The following is a 15,318-nucleotide window of genomic DNA, read 5'->3' on the forward strand; positions in this document are numbered from 1 at the left end:
TGGAAGATTTGCCAACCACTTCAACCCTATATAATACTGTACTTTGGCTATTTGAAAATAGCCGATCAACGCGTTGCAAGGAGACATGTTGTGAGCTTGTAGACCTGCTATTTTCAAAAGATTTTTTTATACATATTGAACTTGTGAAATGGGACAGTCGGTGCCACGTCTCAGTTATTATCCACTAGTTGCCAAGAATTCTTTCTGCAGCTGTTAGCCTATAAAATAAGCCTGTAATAATGTCTGTATTTGACTATGGGGATATACTGTATATGCATGCTTCACTTTGCACACTGAAGCCTCTGGAAGCAGTCTACCACAGTGCTTTGCGTTTTATTACTGGCAACGATTATCTCACCCATCACTGCATTTTATATGATTAAGTGGCATGGCCATCGCTCACAGTTCGTAGAGAGCACCATTGTATTTTATTTATTCTTAAGGCCTTGTGTGGTAAACTTCCTATCCTCGCTTTTGGAACCAAAGGTTAGGCCTACTGGACATTCAACACGTTCACAGACACACATTATATATACCAGTCCACGTAAGAGCAGTGAACAAGGAAAGATTGTTTCATGTATTATGCTCCACACAAATGGAACAAACTTCAGGACTCTCTGAAACTGGTGCGATGAGACATTCAGGCTGCTTCTTGAGGACACTATAGTGACTGCATCTGTTTCATGTAAAACTATGTGTAACACAATCTTTATTTGCATCTGTGACATTGTAATGTGATTCAAATGTTTGTTATTGTTTCTCATTATGTATGTATTTTATATGTTGTTATCAGGGCGTCCTTGAAAAAGAGAGCTTGCTCTCAATGGGCTTCCCTGAATAAATAAAGGAAAAAGAAAAGAAAAGATAGATAACAGATGATCTGATGAAATAAACAAAACACTGACCAAAAACTTTGGTTCTGATTTGATGGGTTACATCTACATTGCCTGTCCAGCGTCCACACATCTGACGAGGTGCCAGAGTGACGTTCTTTACCTCGTTCACTTTCGTTTCTGGTGTAACTGCCATAACCTGTTGGACCTGTGACCTACTGTAATAAATACCATTGACTTCCTATGAACCTGCATGTATGTGATGACGAGCAGTACACCTGTCAAGAAATGTTCAAGTCATTAAAATAAACGATACCACAACCTAACCCTAACCCTAACCCTAACCCTAACACATAATAAATCAGGACTCTGAAGAACAAAGTCAACAACGAGTTAATTGGAAACTCAACTTCCATTTATTCATAATCACTTTCAGAGAACCACTGAACTCCAGAAGTAAAATATATCAGGAATAAAAATACATTTTAAATGTATAAAGATTGTATAAACAGTTTCCTAGGGACACATGATACGCCTAGGAATATGGTGTTTTTAGCTGATGAGAATTTTAATGAATTACAGTACTTATTGCATTTGATGCTCCAATTTGAGGGCAGTGGCAGTCAAATAATCTGGTCTACACTGAACCTGAATCTGTTCACATAAATCTGTATCTGTATAAATTCTGTAATTGTAAACGTGTCAATTAATTCGAACACCTTATTGGGTCAGCTGTTGCCCTCTTCTCCTTTCCATTAAACAGGATATAATAACCAGAACATTGTACAACCCATCTCCCCATCCATCAGGCTCACAGAGGCAAACACTATGAGCAACAAAGACATTAAGAAGGGAAAAAAAGAGGGCATTTGGAAAACAAATATATAGGTATTCTCCACCAAAACGTATCATTATCAATAATCAGGATTATGATATTAAAGGGGTATTTCACTTTTGGGTTCATTTTTGTGTCTACTCAGACTTCTGCGTGCACCTCAGACAGTTTTTAAGTTGCTTGATTCGATATTGTGATATTTGATACTGATTTGATAAGACATGCCAACCTCCTTTAGTATAAGCCCATTCAACATCAAACTCCACGTTCATTTTAGCCATAATTTGAAGCCATATGTTCCATTATGGTTCAACGTCTTTGGTTCTGCTGAAACATTTCAAATGTGTCCATTCTGACATAAAAAAGTGTACAATTCTTTTGCTCACCAGGTACCTCAATGAGGACTTGTAAACTATTTTTTTTAAAGCCTGAAGGACTGTCTTTTTTGTGTCTTTCTTAAGAGAGGCAACCAAATGGAATCCAGAATCCATCCTCTGCCAGCTCACAGGTCATTCCTCCACTCTGGTTCCAGCTGCTGCTGAACTACACTCTCTGCAGTCTCCACTAGGGGGCGACAACAGAAGGGAAGGGAGGGGAAGATTATGGTAACATTATTTTTAAAAATGACCATTTTATTGATTCACATGAAGATTATTGCGCGCGTGTGTGTGTGTGTGTGTGTGTGTGTGTGTGTGTGTGTGTGTGTGTGTGGGTGGGGTCGTGTGTGTTTCTCACCTGTAATTTCCAGCTGGGCGAAGAATTGGACCAATCTGGACTCTACCTGCTCATCGTCCTCTGTGTCACAGACACCAGTGTAGCCTCCTTCATCCCTACAGTACTGGAGAAACCTGAGGTGTGTGTGCGTGTGCGTGTGTGGGTGTATGAACACCGATACGCGAGCACGTGTGCGTATAGAGGAAGGGGGGAGACAAAGAGTTTAGTTAGTATTAAATTAAGGTTAAATAGTAAGACACTGCAAGTTTTCCATATATATCCATTCCCCCCATTGCCCTGTGCCATGTCATATACAGTACTGTACAACACCAAAACATTTCATTACCTACATGTTATATTATCCCAAGTGCCAACATGAGCCTATCTCCTGTATCGTGAAGCGGTTTGATGTACAAGTACACCCCCCAGAATGTCACAGGGACTTACCCCCAATACAACCCTCGATACCGAGTGCCAAGCATTGAGGCATTTTTATAGTCTTTGATATGACCTGGCTGGGGAATCGAACAGTTTAGTATGATATTTATACATGATGTATTTTGGGTCTCTTTTTAAATATTAGGCATTTCTGCTTTATCATGACAGTACAGTGAAGATAAACAGGAAAGTGAGGACAATATGAGCTTGTAGATCTGCCTAGTTTTCAAAAACCCTTGAAGAAATAGCAACATTTTGGAACAACCCAGATCGTGTATGGGAGTGGGAGTTAATAATCTTTACAGAAGGGGGTCCGCAGCCAAATACATATTCATTTGGGAGTCCATGATATTAAAAAGTTTGAGAATCAGTGATATATATATAACTGGTGACATTGTGGTACCCACCTCTCCCATGTAGGGTCTGATCTCAGCACTATTGGGTTTCCCACCACTATCAGCAGGGCCTTGGCTCGAGTTATCGCCACATTGAACCTCTGACCAAGGAAGAGAAAACTGTGTATGAAGATACTGGACCAGTCTGCATGCACAGCACACATGCACTTGTGTTTGATATACTTGTACCTTACCTTCTTATTCTTCACAAAGCCCAGGGAGAACTTTTGATCAAACTCAGCGTATTTGCGGCTGCTGCGAACTGCAGACACCAGAATCACCTTTCTCTCCTGACCTTGGAACTCCTCCACTGAACCAACCTGACACACACACACACACACACACACACACACACACACACACACACACACACACACACACACACACACACACACACACACACAGTTTATGCAATGCAATCACTGATAATGTATATTTCTCATTACCTGTAAATAGTGAACATGCTGTGTACCTTTAGGTGATGCATGTTCCTCACTTTAAGGTCCTTCTCCACCTTCTGGAGGCCCTTTCGGATTTTCTGCACCTACATGAACAGTATTCCCAGAAATCAATACATCACCTCATTTCATTATAGATTTGAATACATTTCCATTATATCCACACATAATATAATGAATGAACCAAGTAGAACAAACTGAATTGTGGTATTCGGCCTGCATGGCAACCGAAGTGTATTCCCACCTGTTTCCTGTAGGGGGCAATGATACCTATCTCGTGGGGTGAGATCATAGATAGGCCCTTCTTGCCCTGTGTCTGAAGGAGTTTCTTCAGGTAGTCCATCAGCACCTCCACCTCTGCTACGTTGAAGAATGAAGGACTGCTCTTCTCGCGCTCATCAATACCCGTCACCCCGTGGAAGATCACTGGGAAGTTCTGAGAGACAATGAAGCCTACTTTATAGTTTGTTGTAGGACTGTCCTCACTGATGCATTGCGTTTTTCACTTTACAATAAATTAATTTCTGCAAGAGACGAAGTCATAAGTATGAATAACACTTAAGTGTGGGGGGGGGGGGTGTTGCTGCACACTTCCTCTGACAGGCGTATTTTAAAGTTGCTAGAGACAGTATGGACTTTAAACCGCTCTAAAAGAGCACTTTCAGGTGGCTGCAATTCGGAACTGGCCCCTGTAAAAAGTCCAAGCCTGGGATTAACGTTAACTCTTCTCTCTAACTCTCTGCTCTTTCTCTCTCTTTACTGTAAAGGAGGATAACATTTTTACGCTGTGGCTCTGCAGGAGCTAACCTCACAAACCCCTGGACTGACCAGTGCCACCTTGTGCTCACTGCCAGTAAGTGAATAGATTACCATTTTGGGCAGGTATTCCCACCGGCAGTAGGAGCTGCGTAGAATCTCATCAGCACACGCTTGGAGCTCTCCATCGTAGAACATCTCATTGGGAATCTCCAGGATGGCAGGATGGGACCTGCCACAGCAAACCATAAAACATATCGTTGTTGTCGGATGGAAACCTCATACATTACGTTACGTTCAAAAATATATCAAATAGCATCGGCTGTTTTTGCTACTTTTGTGTGACACTGTAGCAAGGGCGCCGATACTGTGGGTGCCTCGGGGCTAAAGCACCCAGGAGAAATGACGAGCACCCATCACAAACTCATCACAAAAAAAAGAAAAAACCTCCCGACATCTGCACTTCATTTTTTGTAATTTTTTTGTACAAAATGAACCGAATTAACTGCATTAAAGCAAAAAAAAAAAAAAAAAGCTAACAAACCCGCATTGCGCACCCAATAGCACGGACATAAATCGGCGCCCCTGCACTGTAGAATGACAAAGTAGGACATTCATTTACAAAAAAAAAAAAAAAAAGTAAAAAATATGGAGATAAGAGGTTTCTGTCCCACAGCAACAATATGACAAAGCTAAGAGTAAAACTAATTATTTTAAAAATATACTTATTTTCTGTGATTTCATGATTGTGTTAAAATAACCCAATAAACCCAATATACCTGTAGTTTTTCAGCAGTTTGGTGACAAAACGATTGTTGAACCTCTCTTGATCCTTCTGGTACAGAGGGAAATCCCTCATCAGACGCTCCAACAAGGAGACATCTGCAAATGAGAACACCTTTTATCTCGCAGGTCAAACATCAGCACTTTGAGCAGTGTGTGTGTGTGTGTGTGTGTGTGTGTGTGTGTGTGTGTGTGTGTGTGTGTGTGTGTGTGTGTGTGTGTGTGTGTGTGTGTGTGTGTGTGTGTATGTGTATGCTCGTGTGAGTGAGTGAGAAGGGGCAGCACCTACCCATGCCATATTTGATTGCCAGTGGAGATCTGAGGATGGGTCCAAGTTGCTTGTGGTCTCCAGCCAGCACTACCTGACCAGACTCAGCTTGGAGTAGTCCTGAGTTCCATGGAAATTATAAATGAGTGGATACAGCATAAACACAACTTAAACACATTTGTCATGATAATTATATTTATCTTTTACCTGCCAACGGGATTAAGCATTCGGTCTCCACAGCGTGCCCTGCCTCATCCACAAACACATGTGTGTAGTGGCCTGGGGGGATCCCTCCTGTAACCAGCCTATACACATGAGAGAGAGGGACCACAGAATGTCATACAAATACATTATAAAGTAACTTACCTGCTTAATAATGCAGCGGTTAGCGTGTCCGCCCTGAGTTTGGGAGGTTGGGGTTCGATTCCCCAGCCAGTTCATATCAAAGACTATAAAAATGCCTCAATGCTTGGCACTCAGTATCAAGGGTTGTATTGGGGGTAAGTCCCTGTGACATACTAGGGGGTGTACTTGTACATCAAACCGCTTCACGATACAGGAGATAGGCTCATGTTGGCACTTGAGATAATATAACATGTAGGTAATGAAATGTTTTGGTGTTGTGTATGTACAGCATATGAGATGGCACGGGGCAATGGGGGGAAGGGATACAATAAAGGACTGTGATTAGATCATTATGGTTCAATCAGAGCAGACCAGTCATCACTACGATAAAACTGAAGTGACAATGTTCTATCCTAATGCATTGCAATTTGTGTGTGTGTGTGAGACCCTACCAGCTCCAATGTCAGTGAGATCCTGCCGTAATTCAACTTTCTGTGTAATATGCAAAGTGTGATTGTTAATTCCTTGTGACAATCATCATGTGTATCTCCAGTAAATCAAAGGTTGCAATTATAAATATATGTGTCAGGGTGTTCACTCTCCATTCCGACATCTCACCACTCCGACTAGTGGCTTCCGCGTGCGGTTAGGGTTAGGGTTAGGGTTAGGTATAGGGTTCGTCAACGTCGGAAAGGCGACATGTCGGAAAGGAGAAATGCACCCATGTGTCAGGTTTTTCCTTCCCTACAGTCGCTTTGCGAGTCCTTTGTGTGAGGAAGTAAGCGCATTACGGCTGCTCAAGCTGGCAGTCAATTGTACATGACACTGAAAAATAATGGCATGTAGGATGAGACCTACACAGCTGTATCTGAACACGTGGTAAAGCAGGGAGATAGGGCAGGGCATGAATCCTGGTGTAAATTTTCCTTCAACTGAGCACACATTTCTAGTTAGTTTTTAGCATAGTGGTAGGTTATATGTGTGGGGTTAAGGATGAAAACAGGGTGTCAATAGCAGCAAATAGAGGTTTGCTACGTACGACTTAACTGTCTCCAGAGGAAATAGTTTAATACACTGTAAACGTTAGCATCTAGCATTAGCTACCTTCCAGCAGTGATCAGAGTGGTGACTATGATCTTGTACTTCATCAGCTCTTCTTTTAGGGGAAACACATATGTGTCTCCTTCCAGGTTACAGCAATCCTATGAAAACACATGCACAGGAAAGCACATGCACACATAATACAAGCGTGAGTAATGGCTCACAAGGTTACAAACGTGACGTGGTTAAGTGCTGTGTTTAGTGCTTCACTGAACAGAAAGAGAAGGAGAAGGAAACATGAACTTACATTAAGAAACTAAGAAGAAAACAGGTGTTAGTGTTAGGTACTGACCCGTAGACCTTCGGGAACAAGTCTAGGTTCCCGGCTGCTGGCGTACATGCGGAACACCTTGTGCTTGTCCACATGCTCCACTATCTTCTTACAGAGGAGGTCGGTGGCGCTGTTGGACGGAGCACAGGCCAGGATGTGGCAGGAACCCTGGGTCTTCTCTATCTGCTTGATGGCCTCAACCACAGTCACTGTTTTGCCTGACCAACACAAACAGCAGCTATAGGTATTAGGTAAGAAGGAGATTTGATGGGGGAAGACGAGGGATGCCACCCCCCTTCCCCCTTAATAGCAAAATTACTCAAAATGAGGATTTATGTGTTAAATAAAAATATATCAAATATACCTGTGCCAGGTGGTCCAAACAGCAGATAAGGGGCAGGTTTAGAAGACCCAGCTACAATGTGTTGTACGGCTGCGTACTGCTCAGGATTATTTTCCAGCTGTCTGTCAAAAAGTCTAGAGAGAGAAAGATCAGAACCATCAGTTGATCTGGTACGGCTTCAGCACTGGTGGTCACAATACGTACAAATGATCTTTTATAAATCTGCATTGTGATCTAGTGAACCCACAGATGCACACAGTTCCTAGAGTAGCACCCATGGAAAGCTACTGCACCACCATGAGTACAAGTTGAGCATAAAGTGGCAGCTTTCCACAGTGTTGTAGCGTGTTGCATTGCGACACGTTGTGAGCTTGTAGCACGGCTATTTTCGCCAAATGTTTGAACCAGAATAGAGACAATAGGCAGTGGTGTGTTCTACCGTCAGACGCTGTATACGCCGTACACAGTCCAGATTATTTTGGGAAGAAGCGTATACAGTCTAATAACCATTTCATCCATTGAAAACGCGAGAGCGTATACCCACGGCCACGCGCATCGTATCGTAGCGTATACCCTCCAAAAAAACCTAGAACACAACACTGACAATAGGGTTCATGTGGTTATTAATCTGGGAACCCATCGCTTTGTTTTAGCCTCCTCTTTTGTTTAGAAACAGGAACTCAGATTGGCTCCTCCCCTTTCTTAGTCCATTTCACTACATGTTTAGGGCATTGGTGCTGACAGATTCCGCTGTTAGCAGAATCTGTCTTATGTGGTTAATGACTCATCTCAATGTGGATAGAATGACTGGATGGATGACTGACTAACCTCAGTGAGGGTAGCTGTAGTTGTTGTTGGTCTAAGGAGGTGGCAGCGTTGGGAAACAGCACCTTTCCCAGTCTGTGTTTAGCCACAAATTCCAATGCTCTGTGCTGGAGGCGCATCATCAGACGGTTGACTGTGAACTCCACACTGAACTTCATGTCATCTATGAAGCGATCCAGCAACCTGCAGTCCAATTCACAACAAACTGTATGAGCTGCTGATAGACCTTTATTGATCCCGTGGGGGAAATTCAGTTTCCGTCATGCCATTACAGCAGTTATGAAACACAGGACAGATGCAGAAACATTTATAAAGCTAGGAGTAACAAGTTATACTTATGAAAGAAAGTAAAAAGATTCAGCACATAGTAATGCATGGCTATTAAGAAAAGAGTACCAAAACCAGGTATACTGATGTTAATGGAGTATAAAATATATTGCAGAAGAGATCAACGCTGGAGCAACACGGGCATTTTAAGCCTTTTTTATTTAGGTGCAAGCATACAGGGTCTTTCGACCTTCCTCAGAGTCACTCTGAGGAAGGTCGAAAGACCGAAACGTCACGGCTTAAAATGTCTGTGTTGCTCAAGCGTTGATCTCTTCTGCATTTGTTGTCCCTGCCCCTGTGACGCACCGGAATGGCCGTTTAAGGCTGAGGCGCAACGGTAGAATCCCTTTGTTATAAAATATATTGCATTGTACTCCGTATTGTTAAATTCATTATATTACTACACTGGGCTTACTTTGTGCTGAAGCCCAGTTTGACTTGGTCCAGCTCCACACTGTGGACATAGCCTTTGTATTTCACTCCTTCTTCCCCTTTTGGTGTGAGAAGCAGCTGGTCCCCACGAAGCACAGATGGACGGTTCTCAGACACACCTTCAACCTAACAGGAGAGGATGAATGAGAGTACCAAAAGTAGAAAGTACTCGTTCTGCAGAATGTCCCATTTCACAAGTTTTCAAATGTATACAAATGTTTTGAAAATAGCACATCTGCTATTTTTTTAAATGTATATAGGGTGGTTAATGTATGTTTTGTAATAATTATCAAAATCTACAAAGTAACTAAGTTTTCAAATAATTGTAGTGGAGTGAAAGTATAATATTTGCCTCTGAGATGTAGTGGAGTGGAAGTAAAAGTACTGAAAATTGGAAATACAGTGAAGTTAAAATACCTAAAAATCTTACTTAAGTACAGTACTTGCGTAAATGTACTTAGTTACTTTATGCCACTGTGTGTGTGTGTGACTCAAACTAACCTCCAAAACGAGAAGTCTCTTGTTGACTCTGTCTCTGACCATGGAGGCGTGTTCTCTGTCATTATTGGGGATGTTGTATCTCCTGATGTCCAGTGTCATCTGAATATCCTCCAGAAACAGCATCAACTCGAACTTCTTACAATAGTTCTCCTCGCTCAATGGACTCTCAAGCAAGGACTTTCTACAAAGATTAAAGAATGCATCGCAGTGTGTTATATAATCCAGAATACAAGCCATGTTATTTCATATTCAGAGACAGTTCAACCAAACTTCTGGGCATAGAACCTAAAGGGTTGTTTATAGTCTGGTAATTAGTGTCTTGCACATATATATTCACAGCTGGGAATACAGTTCATATACAATACTGTACTCAATACAAAAACAGTTCAGATAAACCAAGCCTGCCACAAAAGCGTTATATTCTCTACATAACATATCAAAGGAGATCATGTGAGGTCACATTTCTGTGATCTCGTGTCCTAAGTGTAGTGTATCTAATCTTCTTGAGTGCCAGTATTTCATCATCTCCTCAACACACTGAAAAAAGTTCGGTGGTGTTTCACATTTCCAATTAGAGAGATGAGACATCGGACTTTAAGTGAGGCAATCGGAATGTTGGCTACATTGTAGCAGACAGATCGCTGGACTATATAACCAGCCTTTAAAAATTACCATAGCTTACATACATATTTAGAGGCTGTGTTCACAGAGGCCTTTTTTTTTTAACTGTCTATTGGCTAGCGTTTTTTGGTGGTGCTCTGGGCAGCTTGAGTAGAAAATAGTTCAACATTCGTAGTCAGGAGCGCCGCCCACTCATCAATGTCACTTTTTTTTAACAACCAATCACAATCGAGGAAGAGGCGGCCGAGATCAACAAACATGGCAGAAGAGAGGCTGATTGCGACTATGCACCCACACTCCTGATGGAGGGATCTTTATCGAGACCCGCCACTAGAGCAAACACAAGGATTCAGTTTCTGCTATTCATATTATTGGTAAGCTATTTTGGTTAGGCTATTTGTACTAAGATAATGCAAATGACATGATGATTGCACCTAGCAACAGTAAACAAAATGTTCTCTATGGACACTGGACCTTTATAGATTATCTGAATGCTCTTTCTTACACAGCACAAGCAAGCTTTTATGGCAAATGTTACTGGTCAATGATTTACTACCAAGATGTGGCAGGGCAAAAAGCAAACCTCAGTGCTGGGATAGCACTGTCTATGGTCAATAAAGACAATCATGAGAAGCATAACATGTTGATGTTGCAATTAGGGAAAGGTGGATATGCAATAAGATGGCTGTATACAAGATTTAAATGTAAATAAATGATTCCCCTTATTGCTTATTTAAAAGTGGTATTCGTCATCTGTGCTGTTAATCCAAATGATGTTACATTTACCTTGCATCACGGACAGAATTCGGGTTCTTCAGTGACATCACCAGCTGTGTCATGTATGCTGGAACCAAATATGGTTTCAGACCAACTTCCATTTTGAGGCGCACCACTGACAAACTGTACAGGAGACAATTAAAAGAAAACAGATGCATCACTATTAGTGAAGATTTACATTCCACTTCTAGTCATCAACAGAAGGAGTGTTTGGCGTACCTCTCAGGTGGCAAGCCATCCACAATAATGCTCTTCAGATCTTCAGTTGTCACAGGAGCAATGATGTGAGGTCTGTAAGGGGCTTCGGGGCCCAGCTCCTTTCCAAAAGAGGTAACACATGTGGCCTCAATAATGCGCACAATGTGGAAGGCAGTGGAGGATGGCAGGTCTGGTTTGAACTCAAAGGCCAAAGTGGCTGGATAGTAACCTACTAAACTGGTACGGAAGAGCACTTTGATTTCATATCTATCACCTGGGGACAGAAATACATAAAACATAATGAAATGATGAACACATTTCATGCATATAACCCATATCAAGGTAAAAATGTGTAAATATATATTACAATCCAATCTATTATGTTTAGATTGTAACAGTGGTCCTTGTTTTTCAGTGGAGCTATGAATAGTTGAGTAAATTCACCTGGTTCCAGTTTAAGCGGGTTGGCTGGGGTCACCCTATGTTCATCCTTCAGAGCAAAATATTTCAGCCGGGATAGAGGACTGTAGTAGGTGAAATAGACTTGTTCTGTTCCTGTGTTCTCCACATACAGATGTACCACATGCTGTTAGAGTGAGAAGAACAGAGTCACTCAATGGAACTCTATATACTGTATATCGCAATCTTGCCTATTTTAATTCTTCTAGCAGATACTGTACTGTCCAGCAAGTGTTTGTGTTATCGACACGCACCTCGTACACGCCTCCAACATCTACTACACCTTCAACACCAAGAACCTTGCCGTTCTCAAACTCATGATCTGAGGTGATGCAGACACCATGTTTGTCTGAGATGAACTCAGCCCTGTGGATACAACATGACAAGATCATTATACTGGCATGTCACTAAAGCCAAGCAATAGCACATTAGCGTCCATGTAAATAATACATTCATGATTATATGTAACAAACAAAATGTATGAGCGTCACTTTGAAAAAAGAACTAGCAAATCTTATACAAGATTTCAAAAAACAGAAACACTCATTTCTGGAACGAACATTTCACACAGGATCCCTGTAGTCACAAAAAATAAGTAAGAACATAATTAACATCATCATAGAGCAGCTTACTGCATACATACATACTGTGTGACTATTGTATAAGCAATTTTCCTTTGTCCTCTTACATGTTTGCATTGAGTTTGTCCATAAGACGACTAGCAAATCTCTTTCGGGCTCGAACTCCAGTCTTCTGTTCGAATCTCCAGTCTTCACCAACGTAAGTACTCTGTGTTTGCCCAGGTGATCCATTCTGGGCAGCCAAACGCTGCTGACTCCTGCGTGAATGCCACTGGTCCTCATATATGGCTTTCACCTGTAGTATTTCAATAACATCAATGGTATAATGTTGAATCCCAGTGCAATTTCCATAAACATTTCAATGTCCGGACTTTACGGGCGGATGTCCAGTGACACTTGGGGGTAAAAAGCCCAAGACGATCATAGATATGCAAATGTCAAAATCGATCAAATACATCTATAGTCTTGATCCAAGGCTACATGAATGCCATAAGTAGGCTACCTGGCATGCATGGCTCAGGACTGGATGGTGGAGGATGAGGAGGTACAAGATCTCCACACCACCTCGGTCCTGATCCTCCAGGCCAGGGAATGAACCAGATTCTCTACCCGCATACACAAGTATGTAATAACTGTACTATGATGCAGTTGCACCGTGACCTATCCTTGGATCAAGACTAGACCAAGACAATCATAGATGTATTTTGTATTGAGTCTGACATTTTTGCTTAGATACGTAAGCAAATGTCAGACTAGATTAGTTACATCTATGATAGTCTTGATGATCCAAGGCTACAGTTGTAACTTGAGTGTCCCCGCTACACGAGTGGGAGTCAGTCAACCATGGATCACATGACGGTCATCTGTCATGGATGAATAGAGTTTGCTCTTTCTCCTTTTTTGGTCCGTACATCTACATAAACGTTCAGATCTCAAATATAAAGTGCTTACCCCATGGCCACGGATGTTACAATTATGTACGGTCCCTCAGAAGTACGCTTACGTTCCGTATTGTTCAATAAAAAGCATTTTAATCTGATCAGTGGCCATTTTCTCATAGTTATAATGTATCCGAGTGCAATACACCTCCCAACCGATAGGGTCGCGTAGTTGAAAGCATACGGAGAAAATACGGAGAAAATGGCCACCAACCGGATTAAAATGCTTTTTATTGAACAAAACGGAAGATACGGACCACTTCTGAGGGCCCGTACATAACTGTAACATCCGTGGCCATGAGATAAGCACTTTATATTTGAACGTCTATATAGATGTACGAGGGAGAAAGTGTAAACACTATTTTGAAGATCATCCATTCATGTATCGGCTAGAGTGGGAGTAACATTTCAGCGCAACAGCTGTTTATATGGTGCTGCTGTTGTTGTTATCAAGACAAGACGACGGATTCGGAATCACATGATGAGACCAGCATGATATATATATGACGTCCTCTCTTTTATAAGCAATTAAAGTTAGCCATCATAATTTTATTTTCTAAAATGAAAAGTTGCGCTGAGAAAAGATGCTCACCTCAGGGGTGAAACGAACTTCGGGTCTCCCTCTCCGTTTCTTTGAGTAGGAGATCTCGACTTTGTGGGACACTTCCAGAGCATAGATAACGTTATGAAAGGTTGGATCTCTGCGTACTTCCCCATTTCTGAAATATTATAGTAGCCTACATAGTTAACGGTGACTGTTGACATCACGAAAAATTATAGGTTTCACTTTCACCGCTTATCTGAATTCTAAAACAAAAACTCACCTGTTCCTGAACTCAAGATTATAGATGTCTTTTAGTTGACTCCTGTATATGATTCCTGCTCGATCAGTCTCTCTCAAAAACGCAAAGAAATCTAATCCAATTGTGCAGGTCTCGTATACATTCATTTTCCTCTTGGATTGTAACATTGTTTAGCTGAAGGATGCCCTAAGGTACTCCAGTTGGGTGGTTAGACTGTCGTGTCGGTCTGTTATGGTCGCAAGTACACTGCCTGAGACAGTTCAATGGTTGCACCACAGCTGTACGCCTCCCACACACTAGAGTGTAACCAAGTGCACCATGTGGTTGTTCATAGGAAACGAAACCTAAGAATAAACAAGACTTAGAACTGGTAACCTATGTCAGTGGGTCCCGGTCAAACCAACATACAGTATACGTGTATAGTATACGGGTATCTGCATATTTCTAAAGTGACAATTTAATGACTTAAGACCTTTTTAATACCAAATTGGCCAAATTGTCAAATATTTATTACATAAGAAACTTAAAGAAAGAGGCAAACATTGTGAAAATAGCCGATCTACAAGCTTGCCTTGTAGATCAGCTGTTTTCACAATATTTATTTTGTGTGGGGCACGACCTGAAAAGTTAGGGAACCCTTGACCTACAGTATGTAGCTCTGCTATCACCTTGATCAGTGTGGTTCTCATGTGGTACTTGGGGGGGAGGTGATAGGCCTTCTTTGGACTTCTTCTACACACCTGTTGCTTTGTAGGTGTGCAAAAGTCTTGCTTTTTTATTGTACTAAACTAGATCAGGGGTGGGCAGCATTTATTTCCAGAGGGCCATACTGACTTCGATAAAATGAGTGAAGGGCCACACAATGTACAATTGAATTGAAACTTGAAACACATAGAGCTGAATGATGTTAAAACTGCATGAATTTGGTAGACAACAAAATGTTGATCTTTCTTTTTCTTTTTGTATCACTCTGGTGTACTCTGTATGAGATTACAATGAAAAGATTACATAAAACAATCCATGTCAATGCCGTATCTCATCTTATCTGATATGCACCACTCCATAGGTCACTGATAAAACACATTGCATTCACATCGCATTCATTATATATGGACTCACGGCAGACTGTTTCACTGTTACATTATAAACATAAAACATTTGAGTACATACGGATGGAGGAATGCAGGTATGTACTCAAATGGCAAATATGAATTAATATTAACTAGACCATACCCGGTCGACGCATCCGTGGGGGGATATGCGCACATGATCTGGCAACCCGGGAGGCGACATTGTTTGACACATAAACGCTAATA

At 41.5% G+C, this 15,318-nt stretch overlaps 1 protein-coding gene across 1 annotated transcript; it reads right to left on the reverse strand.

Moving 5' to 3' along the window:
- Positions 1–1,232: 1,232 nt before the first annotated feature.
- On the reverse strand, positions 1,233–14,248 carry LOC311052905 (putative helicase mov-10-B.1). Its single transcript, XM_084068204.1, has 23 exons — positions 14,024–14,248; positions 13,792–13,918; positions 12,369–12,556; positions 11,935–12,046; positions 11,666–11,807; positions 11,243–11,495; positions 11,033–11,146; positions 9,626–9,806; positions 9,108–9,250; positions 8,369–8,548; positions 7,562–7,674; positions 7,219–7,415; positions 6,930–7,027; positions 5,688–5,785; positions 5,502–5,600; positions 5,209–5,311; positions 4,544–4,661; positions 3,918–4,109; positions 3,688–3,759; positions 3,410–3,535; positions 3,228–3,316; positions 2,404–2,516; positions 1,233–2,232 (listed from the first exon to the last, which is right to left on the reverse strand). Exons 1-23 carry the CDS (start codon positions 14,167–14,169, stop codon positions 2,171–2,173), a joined length of 3,066 nt encoding a protein of 1,021 aa, XP_083924330.1. The 5' UTR covers positions 14,170–14,248; the 3' UTR covers positions 1,233–2,170.
- Between the last annotated feature and the right edge of the window lie 1,070 nt (positions 14,249–15,318).

The sequence above is a fragment of the Gymnoscopelus microlampas genome, assembly GCF_963454915.1.
Source record: "Gymnoscopelus microlampas genome assembly, chromosome: 10".
Classification (NCBI taxonomy): domain Eukaryota; kingdom Metazoa; phylum Chordata; class Actinopteri; order Myctophiformes; family Myctophidae; genus Gymnoscopelus; species Gymnoscopelus microlampas.

What these genes read in the sequence shown, in the direction of transcription:
- LOC311052905 (XM_084068204.1), bottom strand. Translation starts at nt 14,169, where the DNA reads ATGTTACAATCCAAGAGGAAAATGAATGTATACGAGACCTGCACAATT. An exon ending in TTGTTCCCGAAGGTCTACGG is followed by an intron (nt 7,028 to 7,218) that starts GTCAGTACCTAA and finishes GTGTTTTCATAG; the next exon opens with GATTGCTGTAACCTGGAAGG. An exon ending in AAACTGCTGAAAAACTACAG is followed by an intron (nt 4,662 to 5,208) that starts GTATATTGGGTT and finishes TTGCTGTGGCAG; the next exon opens with GTCCCATCCTGCCATCCTGG.